This window comes from Geospiza fortis, unplaced genomic scaffold (genome assembly GCF_000277835.1).
Source record: "Geospiza fortis unplaced genomic scaffold, GeoFor_1.0 scaffold66, whole genome shotgun sequence".
In the NCBI taxonomy this organism is placed as follows: domain Eukaryota; kingdom Metazoa; phylum Chordata; class Aves; order Passeriformes; family Thraupidae; genus Geospiza; species Geospiza fortis.
In genome coordinates, this window is record NW_005054312.1 from 360,157 (window position 1) to 372,458 (window position 12,302).

Genomic DNA, 12,302 nt, shown 5'->3' on the forward strand with positions numbered 1-12,302 from the left:
GTTAAGTCTAAATTCTGTTATTTATGGATGCACATGGCAAGCATTAGCAATTTGTGCAAAATGTATAATGTTTCTAGCTAATGTGGTAGAACATGGTTGTGCTTTCTATGGTTAATGTTTTTCCATGTTTACTTAAATTATTAATTATGACAGTTGTAACTACTAATCTAACACAGGACTGAGTCTTCACTCTTTAAAATGATAATGCAGAGTTTGTTTGTGTGGACTGAAGTTTATTTTTTCTGCTACATCTCTACTTTTTAATTCTTACTCAAAGCCTGTATACCATCATTTCTATAGTCTTGTGTAGTTTTGATGCCTTTATTCTACTAAATTTGATTCAAAAGTCTGTGCAGAGCGAAAATGTGGAGCTTTCCAGGTCTTGTAGCTGTGTACTGAGATAAACCATTTGAAATACTTGATGCTAACCTAAGTTCTACTCTGTTTGGCAGGATGAACAAGCAGATAACTATTTTGGGACTACAGCTGAAGAGCATCCCGGTTGGTCAGGTTACTATGCCACTGCTTCTCTCCTCTTTCCAAACTGCTCTGAGCTCTTCAGGCCTCAGGTATGGGTAGAAACCTCAGAGTTTGCTCTGCTGTCTTATACAATATATAGAGAAAGTGGTAATTCCTGGTAGATCTGTTGGCATCCTTTGTAAGTACCACTGTAGGATGGGAGGTACTTCTTTTTATCTGTTTATGACAACCAAGCTGTGATGATGATTTCTTAATTTTCCTTCACTTCTGGCTTGCTCTTCAACGTTTTGCTCACGGTAGCGAGAAAACCTCAACCAAATCCCTGTAAAAGTGATGTACAGATCAATGTTCTTTTAGTTTGTGGTTTTGTATTCTGAATTTGTTTCATGTACAGGAGGCTACTGCTAGTTGATTAGAAGTGGCAGCAGAGTAGAAATCCCGCTAAACTTGAATCAATAAAGGACTGGCATTTATTAGTCGAATAATGAAAATGAGTGTTGAAAAGTGAATTACTTAAGCACTCATGGAATAGGAGTGCTAGAATATGTTGGAAAAAAATAAAGTAAAAGCAAGAAGACAATGCAAAATTAGCATAGGGAAGTAATGTGCAGACATCAGCTCTACACCAGTGGTATATCAGCAGACTGATGATAATACCAGTGTAATTTGCTGTCTTTATTTAATGGTATACTTAAGAATTGAAGGCCAATTACGGAGTGTTCCATCTGTGTTCAGCCATTCCTCACGTAGACAAAAGATTATGGACAGAAGATACTGGGAACTGTCTCATAACTATTGAACCTAGTGTTGTGGGTTGCTTTTTGGTGTTTTTGGTTGTTTGGGTTTTTTAATTAAGAAAAAAGACTAATGCCTAAATATAGCTTTTAGTAATGTATTTGCATGCCTCTAATTCCTTTGATGTGTGAAGATGGCTTGAAAGGTTTTCAAAAAGAAAGAAAAAAATTGATGATGCATGCTTTTCCTGTTTTTACTTGTTTTTGTAGAAGGGATATTGTGAGTTTACCTGTGTAATGGGCATCCTAACTAAACATGCTTGTGAAAGTCTTTAAGGTTTTAAAAGTCTTTAAGTTTTCCTTCAATGCCTCTGGAAAGTCTGTGGAATTCTTAACAATATATTCTTGTGAGATACTAATTTCTGAAGTTTCACAGCAGTTTCTGCTCTAAATGGTTCAGCTTTATCCTTGTGGTAAAGCAGTTTCACTAGATTTCGAGTCACCATAGTTCAGGAGAGTTAGAAAAATTTTGATCTCTAATAGGCACTCACTCATCCAGGGACTTACTTTTGCATAGATTAAGGCAGAAATCTCAAAACCTTTTATCTGTTTGTGGTGAATTAATCATGTGATGGGGATACACAACTGATTTATGTTTCAAAAAGAAAATTAACTTCATACTGTCATATCTGGTTTCTAAAAATAGATACCTGTTATTTGAGGGGAGGAAAAGTAACTCTCAAATTACAAAGCATTAAGTATTCAAGACTTCTTGCATAAATGGACAATTGTTTGATTTAGAAAAATGAAAGCTCTTCAATACAGCTGTTTAAAGAATAATGAAAGTTTATTGGAAGCTGTTCTGATAATGTCATGTTAATGTGTGAAGTGCCTATAAATGTTGAAGTGCCTATAAAGTGTCTATAAATTATTTACCTTTCTTACATCTTGCAGATTTTCTATAAAGAATTTGTTCGTCCAGAGCCTCTCTCACCTGAGAAACAAGAGGTAGTTTTCCTTTCCTTCTAATAAGGCAGTGTAGTCATGGAAAAGGTAGTTTTGGCATATTTAATTATTCATTTTTCTGTGTTTTTTATTTTCTCCCTAAGGGCTTAAAGGATAAGAAGGAGAGTGCAGGAAATAACACAATGGTGACAGATAAAACTGTATGTATACTGAATTTAGGCATGGCTTGTAATTCAGCAGTCTTATTTTGGTTTTGTTTGCTTTTTAAAATTTATATTTATTTGTGTAAGAACTTGATGGTAGCATATTCTATGGTTTTTTGACACCTGGAATTTTTTAGCTTGAAACTAGGTAGTGGTGGAAAAACAGAAAACAGAGTAACTGCTTCTTCTGTAAGTGAAATACAGAACAGATACCATTCAAACCAATGGTATAAATTAAAAAATAAATTTCTTTTTCCATTGTAATTTAAAACAGTAATTTAAATTATCTTCTTTAAATGATGACTAATCCTTACAGAATACGTTTGGTTTTGTCTTCAGTCAGTTTTTTGAGACATTATATACTTAAAAAGTTGACTGATTACTTCTGATTTTAAATTCTGTAGTATTTTTATTATATATTATATTACTAGGAACATTTCTCAAAATAACTTCAAATTTAATGTCCTGGATGCCAAGAAAGAAAATGTATTTTACTCCTTGTGTACATAAGGGGCCCTTTATTATAAAGCTAAAACACAACTAGATGTGTGCAATTACAAAGTAAAGAATCAATGCAGCAAGAAAAGGTGGCATTTTGAAGGCAAAATTTGTGTATATAAATTTATCAATTTTCTTTCAAGTTTACTGTGTTTCTAAGTTTTATGTTTTGTGAATATTAGCATAAACTTTTTTTTTTTGGTAATATATATAATCTATTGGCTTTGCATCTTGTAGTCAAGAGGTTTCTTAAAAGAAATACATGCTCTTGATACTGTCTTTCTCTGGGAGAGGCCTTTATAAAAAAATCTTTGTTGCAGTTCTGCAGTAGTCATGGGAGTGGCATACATGTAGATAGTCTAAGTTTTAACTTTAAAGCTCTTAGTAAATACTGCAGTTTCTGAGCAGTCTAGAGCATCTTCAGTTGTGGAATTAACAGTTTTGCATGCTGGAACTCAAAGATACCTCTGATTTGATGTATGGTGCACATATTTATCTGGACAAGGTTCCTCTGTTAGTTCACTGCCAGGATTTGAGCTTTGCAGTATGAGAGCTGTTGCAGGGACTGTAGTAGTAGTGTCCATAGGAAATGGCTACTATGGAAATCTTTTACAGCTAAGCTACTTCTGTATTATGCTCTAGGATTCAGCCTTCACCAGGGAGATGAGTTCTGTAGCTCTGCAGCTCCCAAGCAATTGACTTCAGCAGGAATCTCTGTGGTGATCCTAATGCTTCTGTAGTGAAAAAAGTGTGATACTTTCTTGAATTCTTTTTAGTTGTTGCAGTATCTTTGAGTACTTATGCAGTAAGCCAGTGTTAGATTTGCAAAAAAAGTCCTGATCGTCTCCCAGGTCTTTCAGGATTCTTCTGAATCAAACAACTAAATTTAAAGTGTGATGTCTAATTAGTACCTTTAAAATTCCCATATCAGATATTTATTAACAAGTTTTAGGTCTTGGAAGAGATGAAATTTATATTTACATGAAGCTACCACACATATATGGCCAGTCTACTTCCGTCTTTTCCTTGTCTCCTTGACTGTGCACTGTTCACGTGGAGCTGTTTTATTTTCAGGCAATGAATGCTGTTATCAAAACTTGGCGAGATGGGCCATATATATTTATTGTGCAGATTGCACTTACAACTGCAAAGGATTCTACTGCCAGACTTAAAAGAACTGAGAGAACAACACCTTCCTCATATCAGAACAAGCTCTTCACAAGTAAGATAGCTCTTTACAGAGTAAACTGAAAATACAGCACTATTTTATGTATTCCCAGTCAAAGTATTGTAAGGTACTCTTAGCATATACTGTATGGTTCGATTTCATAAGGCACTGTCTTTCACTTCACATAGGTAGAATATTACTGCTGCTCATTTAAGAAAAGAGGTGATTGCTTCTGTCTTGAAGATCCTAAGACTGTTCTGTCACTTTACTGATAGAACTCAGGAAACTTCAATCCGAAGCGTTTCAATTTTGAGGCTTGGTTTTTTTGTTTCAGAAATGTGCAGACCAATACAGCGATCTATACTAATAAGTCAAAACTTAGAGTATAAAGATCATAATTATCACCTTGATATTGTATTATATTTAACAGTGCACTGGTAACCTATTCAAACTTTAGAGAAGTTTAAAAATCCTCTTAAGAAGTGAACTTACATGTGTTTCTGAATTTTTCCTGTTATACATGAATGTCCAGCAAAAATTACTTTTAAGTACTGCCATGAGTTAATTGGTAATGGAATGTGTAATTTTCAGCTGCCTGCTTTTGGCTGAGTATGGATTTTAAAGGCCTTCTGAAGATGTGGAATTTCTTTACACTTATGTGAAAGTCAATTAAGTCCTGGCTTCCTCCTTTTGGTTCTTGTTTGATTTTGTAATTGGATTGTCTTTTGACAGTGACAGTAGAACTGAAGGGGCCGTATGAGTATCTTTCTCTTGCAGACTACCCTCTGATGATTGTAAGTAAAGCAACTTTTCTTTGATCTATAAAATTGTCAGTTGATTTGAATGTCAATTAAATACGCTGCTGTCATACTTCTGGAAACACAGAGCTAGTGTATCAGGAGCAAAAGTTACTTAGCTAAGGGTGGTTTTTGGTTTGATGGGCTTTTTTTGTTTGGTTTTTTTTTTGTTTTTTTTTTTTTTTTGTACTGAGTACAGGATAGGGAAAACAGACAGAGATTTCAGTTCCTTGCATGTGCTGCCAATGTTGTCCTTCTCTGGATTGTTTGAATTCATGGTTGTTAATTTTTTGTTCCTGAAGTTATCAGTATTGTTAGCTCTAAACTGACAAGTTTTACTGGTGCTCTTTTTCTCCTTAGCTCATGTCTTAGAAAATCTGCTATTCTGTGCTTTTGTTTGCAGCTACCTTTTCATTTGTCACTGCTTTCTTTGTTCTTTTATAGCTTAATCTTGCTTCCTCCACCAGCTGTCTTACATCCCCCCCCCTCCCCCGTGAGGAGGTCTTTAACACTGTTTAGCAGTGAAAGCATAATTGAGCTACAAAGAGCTAATCCCCTTGTTATTCAAAGGAGCTATTGACTTGGTTTCTAGTTTCTTCTGTTGAGAAGGCTAAACAATAAAGGAACTTAAAATGTTTATGTAGTGAAGACAGCCTTTAGCTGGGGATCAATAACAAGTAAGGTCTCTAGTTTGACTCTATTGGCAAGAGCAGCCTGTCAGTAGTGGAGCCTGGCCGCATTTCTGAAACACACATTTTACTTCCTGGAGAAGCAAAAAGCCTCCAGCAGCCCTATTGAAATGTAATTCATCAGTGAAAATATCCCATGTGACAGGACCAGAAAAGAATCTGTATCTCTAAATGTTTTCTCAACGCAGCATCTGCATGTGAGCTGTCTCACCTAGGTTCTTAGCATTTGAACTGCATGGATTGGTCAGGTGTGAAAATGTGTAAGGATCAGTAAGCCACTCTCCTAAGGAAGGTGTTTTCAGTTTGTGAAAGTTTTGGTGGGTTGTGCAGCTAAGAAATTAAGTGTTTGCTTGGTTTCTAAAAAAAAAAAATCTTACTTCTGAAAGAGGACACTGCTTGATTATTAAGCACTGTCCTGTGCTTTGGCTAACTACTTCCTGCTATTCACTTAATGTCTTACTCTCTCCTAATTCCTCATTTTGCCTTTCTTTGGTATGATTAGAAAATTCAGCATTGAGTAACACTGTCAAGCTTATTGTTTGCTGTATGAGACATACCATGAAGCAAGTAACACTGAACCAAACAAAAATCACAAAATCTTAATATTGAAATGAATATCTGGATTTCTTTGTCAGCTGCAGGTTTTTTGCTGACCTAAAACTTGGTCAACAGCTGAGTTTGCTGGAAATCAGCTTTTGAGAAAAGTTGTCAAATTATTTGAACACAGGGCATACAAGCAGTGGTTGCTCATCTCTATTCTGTGGAATGGTGTCTAAAGGTGGTCTCTGAGTTTATTTGCAGAATACTAGAAATTGTAAATGTATGATGAAGTTATTAATAGAACAATACATGAGAATAAATAGAGTTTCTAGTACTTGATGATTTGTTTGAATTCTTACCTATTTGGAATCTAGTAGCATGTATCTTCCTTAGAAAAAATTGCCAGACTATTCTTCAAGGGAGAAATTGTGCAGAAATTCAGTTACTCTCATTCCCTTTGTTGGTAGTGAGAAATTAGACTCTCACTGTTAAAGAGTCCAGAGAAGACGAATGAAACAATGCTTGTCTATTTAAAAACTTCCAAAGTTGCTATACTAGAGGAGAAAATAGAGTTGTCTTATAGCTGTGGAATGGAAACAAGGAAATTATTTTTCTGGGTCTAAAGTTCCTATGTCTTTATTCTTTTTGTGCAATAGTTTTTCATGGTGATGTGTATTGTGTACGTATTCTTCGGTGTTCTGTGGCTTGCGTGGTCAGCCTGTTACTGGAGGGATCTCCTGAGGATCCAGTTCTGGATTGGTGCTGTTATCTTCCTGGGAATGCTCGAGAAAGCTGTTTTCTATGCCGAGTTCCAGAACATCCGCTACACGGGCGAGTCTGGTAGGTGGCAGCTGCCTTGTGCAGGATAATTGAGGGGCATAGCACTAATGGCTATGCTAAATTAGGGTGGCAGATACATGTTAACTATGTGGTTACTTGAGGATTGTTTCAAAATAAAGAACAGAGAACTAGAGTTTCTGTATTTTTGTATGTTGTAAACATGGTGCTCTGTGTTCTTCTAAAAATAAAATTCTGCTGCTTTCTCTGACTCCTGAGAGTAGTGTCTTAGGTATATAGAATGCTACATTCTGTTGCTGCAGTGCTGGTTTTAAGTTTAAAGTAGGACTTGCTCACTGTATCTTGTAATTAATTTCTCACAATTGGTAATGACCTTGGAAAGATACTCTGAAACTCCTTGTTCAACATTAAAGCATTGTGGATAACTTAGTATTCAACTCATAGCCTCATCATCCGTCTTAAGAGATTCCCTTTACCTAAAACTTTTATTCTGGTTTTGAGTTTTCAGGCTGGATGCATACAAATGAAACACTGCAAGTAAAATGTCATTATGACTTTGCTAATTGGCCATACCCATGGTGCAGAAAGTTTTGTTGGTTGACTTGTTTGGAAGGGTATCCAGGCTGGATGTAAAATTTTTCTGTAGCTTTTTTTTAATGCTAAGTGACATATCTTTTCTGAAAGCTAACTCCAGATAATAAAAAGATTATACACTTCAGTAGCTTACTTTTATGTCTGGTCTCATACTATAATTGCATGCAGTAGTTAATAAAACAGAAATTACATTTTAATGCCCTAACTTTCTCCTCTTTGCTTTTGGTAGTTCAAGGAGCAGTAATACTGGCAGAACTTCTTTCTGCTGTGAAGCGCTCCCTGGCTCGAACTCTGGTCATCATAGTCAGCCTGGGATATGGGATAGTCAAGTGAGTAATTCTGTTACAGGTTTTTTGTGATCTATTTAAAGGGTTTTCACTATTGGTTTTTAAGGATTTAGGGCAGTATTCATCTCCCTTTACTTTGCTTGATTAAAGGTAAGTGCTTTATTTAAGTGCTCTGAAGATCTAGACTTCTTCTCTAGTAAACAGAGACAGTTCCATACGGTGATTACTCTTCTTTCTATCTACTTTTGTGTGCTACTGTAGGGTGGGTTTCTGAGTCATTATTGAGATGCTCCACTGACTGGAATGGGAAATTTATGGACCTGCCTTCTGAGCGAGGGGAAGCTTATATAAATGGGGTAGGGTCAAGACCCATTGACAGGGGAGGGGGGTCTCCTTCAGTAAGATTGTGGCTCATTTGTCTGTCCACAGCTGTATTCAATGGTATAAACACATGCTAGGTGGCAGTGGGAATTTTTGGCAAGTGTGGTTTTGCTGGGGACAGTGGTGAAGAACTGGGATGAGACTAATTGAAATGGTCATAAAAAGCTAAACAGGTTAACTAAGAAACAGGATTCTTGCATGTCTCTCCCTTAGTCACATCATACCTGAGACAAAATGAATAGTAAGTTTCAAGCATCATAATAATATTTCTGGATCTAGATGTGGCTTGTTACAAGGACCTTTTATTCGTATGCTTCATACCTTATGTTTAGATTCAAGTTGACATGACTTTACTTTTTGGTTTCCACTTAATCTGAATTTCACTTTGTTTCCTACAGACCTCGCCTTGGAGTGACTCTTCACAAAGTAGTTATGGCTGGAGCCCTTTATCTGTTATTTTCTGGCATGGAAGGTGTTCTTAGAGTCACAGGGGTCAGTAATAACTGCTTGAATTTTCCCATATGCCACAGACATATTGGCTTGTATGTACTTGTGTGAACAGCTACTTTCCCTGCCCCTCCCCAACAACCAAACCAAATTCCCACTGCTCCAGTTTTGGAGGCTGTGCCTGAGGAAGTGTGTGTGAGTGGTGATGCTACTGGATTCATTAAGTGCCTCTTGGGATGTAGATTTCTGTTATTCTGGTTTTGGGATAAAGTATTTAACCTGTTGTATATTTGATACTTTTCCAGTTTTTCTATGACACTGTGGCTCTGATAGCAAACTTGGCCCTGTCCATGATTGATGCCTGTATTATTTTGTGGATATCCTTTTAAAAGCTGCAGAATGTATGACCTTGTTCCTAGCTTATTATTTCTGTCTTGTACTTGAAATGAATAAAAGGTGTTTTGCTTGTTTCTGTTAGGACTTTGATAAGTTTATGATGTACATGCAAAGGCAAGTTTTGCCTTTTTAGTCAAACTCATGGTTGCCAGTGAAGCTTTCAGTTCATCCATGGATAGTGTAAAAGATTTAATTACTACACCTCTAACCAGCTGGTTGCTAATTTTCTGTAATGGAAGTGGCCAGAGCAATTAATCACAGCAACTGCCTCAGCAGAGACTCCTTTTAACAGTGCTAGATTGACTTAATCTGGAAAACTGCTTCTTGCCTTGCTGGTGGAGAACTGACAATGTGGTATTGTCAGTTCCTCTCTGTACATTGGACTAAACTCTTGGTTCAAGCCCTCTGTTTCTGTAGCAAAACTTGGAAGTGTTGTGGTGGCATATTGTTGGTTTCTCATAAAACAGCCTGACCCTTCTTCTCTACTTTGTTTTCTTTTCAGTTTGTTCTTATTGGCTCTCTCTTTGTCTCCAGGCCCAGAATGATCTTGCCTCCTTGGCTTTTATTCCCCTGGCTTTCCTAGATACTGCCCTGTGCTGGTGGATATCCTTCACTGTTTTATTTGATGGGTTGTGTTTTCTCTTGAATTTGTTTTTTTGGGTCTTTTCTTGGCTGAACTTTTTTTTAAAGTAAGATCTAAGTGTATATTTTTTTGTACTTCTGGTAAAGGTTATAGAAGTTCTGTAATTGAGTGTTCAGGTAAGCCTCTGCTGTTTTTCCTGAACTGGATGTGCTTGTGTAAAGCTGCTCCAAAATATAGTCTCTCTGTTATCAGTCTCTCATTGTTGAGTGTGAAAGTATTTTGTCCTAGTGTACCATGTCATGGCACCAGAGCAGTAGCCTTTGAAGAAATGAATCACTTTATGTTTTAGGGAGAAGGTTGCTTAGCAGCATCAAAACTAAAAGTCTCTGTAAAATTTGAACTAGTCTTGAAGTAAGTGACAAAATGAGGCAGTGTTTATTTTTGGGTGTCTTGATGTATTCATTTTAAGCAACCATAATCTTGTGTGACTTTAGCAACTGACATCAAATGCTGAACTTCTGTATGGCAAAATCCTTCTAAAGTGTTCTTAGCTAAAATCAATGGCAAAAACTGTTTAAAATGTGAATAGCTGGCTGCCCAGCTGTGATAACCACAGTTTTCCCCTATCATGATGTCTCTCCTAACCACTTGTTTTGTCACTGTGGAAATAAAGCAGAAGAAAATGTGAAGGCATCCATATGCATTAAATAGATCTTAACTAATTTCTGGTTTAGATTTTCCTTTTCATTTATCAAAAGTGTAGCCAACTCTTTCCTGAGGGAAAAGGCCATAGTCCAAAATAGAGGTTTGGATACCATCTTTGTGTGACAAGAGTTATAGGTGTAGATGAGTAAATAACATGAAAAGGACAGATTTTGCTCTCTGGTACCTTTGTCATAGCATGAATCTTCTCCTGAGAATAGTCTAATTTTTGGGAGGGTTAAGTGTGTGATTGAGAGAGTTGTCAATCATAAAGTCTGTATCCTCCTAAGTTTGTGACTAGCTTGTCCCTTCAGAGACTTTTCCTTGACTTTCCGTACATATTCATCAGCTTAACTCAAACAATGAAGCTGCTAAAACTTCGAAGGAATGTTGTGAAACTCTCTTTGTATCGGCACTTCACCAACACACTCATCTTGGCAGTAGCAGGTAAGCAGAAAATATTTCCTGTTAAATAAAACCACTTTTCATTTCCATATAGGGATTGATTTGCAGATTTTAAGTTTGGTGGCCTTTCTGTAAGTACAGTCAAAATTCTTGGTATTTCTAACACTTGACCCATTTCTAAAAATGGGTCTTTGCCAAGTGTTATGTTGATGTTTCAGAGATAGTGGAGTATTAGTCCTTATGTTAACAAGATCAGTAGTTCTATGCAGCTACTCTAACAGAGCACTTTTGTCCCACTTCAAGCTGCTAGGGTCAAAAGTTTATTATTATCTTATGCTGTTGACTTCACAGAGATCTCTTTTGCCAAAATCATGATATTGCTGTATGCAATGGGTTTTAAGATGTCTGAAGATCAGAGTGATTCTTTGAAAAACTGTATTCTTAGTTTTGTAGCGTTATGCCCTCTCTATTCTGGAAGAATACAGATTGAGTTTCTTTTTCCATTTATATGTGATCAACTGAATTTCAAGAATAAATTTGTTGGTGCTTCCAGGTTCTCTGCTATAAATATGATGAGCAGAAAAGTTTAAAGACTGCTTTTTTATTTAAACAAAAAAAAAATCAAAAAAGTACATTCCTTTTGAAAACTGGCTCTGATGAAATTCCTTTCAGCACCTGGTTCTTGGTCATCTCAAAATACTTCAGTGGAGGGAAGTCTTTTCTAAAACTGTGGTAAGAGCATGGTTTGAGTGTTGGAACTGCTCTGGGTCAGGATCTGAATGCTTAAGGCATTCAAGCAGATCAGATTGTTCAGTTACTTCACAGGTAACGTCAGCTTTACTTGTCAAGTGATAATGAAACCATGGTTTGAATGCTAGATGAAAGTGATACAAGAATAATGAATAGTAGTTAGGAGTTGGTTAAATACTCTGTATTTGATTAATGCTTTGTGTCTGTAAAGAAACATGAGTAAAATATACTAGTCTATGCCTAAATTTCTAAGGTCAGTGCAATAGATCCATCTCTTGTTTTCCAAAACTATTAAGTTGGATTTCAAGACTTGAGGTCTTTGATCTTTGCTTGGGAAACACGGTCCTGTTAGTTGGGTATTTGAATGGACATCTTTTGTAGTAATAAGCTTGTTTGTTTGAATATTGCAGCATCTATTGTATTCATCATCTGGACAACCATGAAGTTCAGGCTGGTGGACTGTCAGTCGGTGAGTTTATATTAAATGTTTTCTACAATTGCTGCCTCTTGATAAGTTTATATTTGGCAGTGAGATTGTCACAAAGCACCACAGGCTAAAAGTATCACTTTTACAGGCAATGAGCCTCTTTGACAGATAGTTCATCCTTGGAAAGAGATGAGGACATGACATTTCTTGCTTCACAACATCTTTCATTTATGCTGGTTTTCTTGGCAGGACTGGCAAGAGCTATGGGTGGATGATGCTATCTGGCGTTTATTGTTTTCAATGATCCTTTTTGTCATCATGATTCTGTGGAGACCATCTGCTAACAACCAAAGGTTCAACTTTTCTTACCTCTTTCTAAAAATCCTGGGTTGTAAGAATGGTTGTTTATTCAAAGAGTACTGGTGGGTGATTTTTAGTTGCTGTCCACTGATCAATA

At 36.5% G+C, this 12,302-nt stretch overlaps 1 protein-coding gene across 1 annotated transcript in view; it reads left to right on the forward strand.

Moving 5' to 3' along the window:
* TMEM87A (transmembrane protein 87A) overlaps positions 1-12,302 on the forward strand; it is a 22,249-nt gene that overhangs the window by 5,116 nt on the left and 4,831 nt on the right. Inside the window, exons 4-15 of the mRNA XM_014306398.2 lie at positions 453-569; positions 2,169-2,222; positions 2,324-2,380; positions 3,956-4,103; positions 4,782-4,843; positions 6,732-6,915; positions 7,697-7,796; positions 8,534-8,627; positions 8,888-8,959; positions 10,602-10,710; positions 11,829-11,887; positions 12,095-12,198. Of these exons, the coding sequence (XP_014161873.2) occupies positions 453-569; positions 2,169-2,222; positions 2,324-2,380; positions 3,956-4,103; positions 4,782-4,843; positions 6,732-6,915; positions 7,697-7,796; positions 8,534-8,627; positions 8,888-8,959; positions 10,602-10,710; positions 11,829-11,887; positions 12,095-12,198 (1,160 nt within the window). The remainder of the gene's footprint in view (positions 1-452; positions 570-2,168; positions 2,223-2,323; positions 2,381-3,955; positions 4,104-4,781; positions 4,844-6,731; positions 6,916-7,696; positions 7,797-8,533; positions 8,628-8,887; positions 8,960-10,601; positions 10,711-11,828; positions 11,888-12,094; positions 12,199-12,302) is intronic.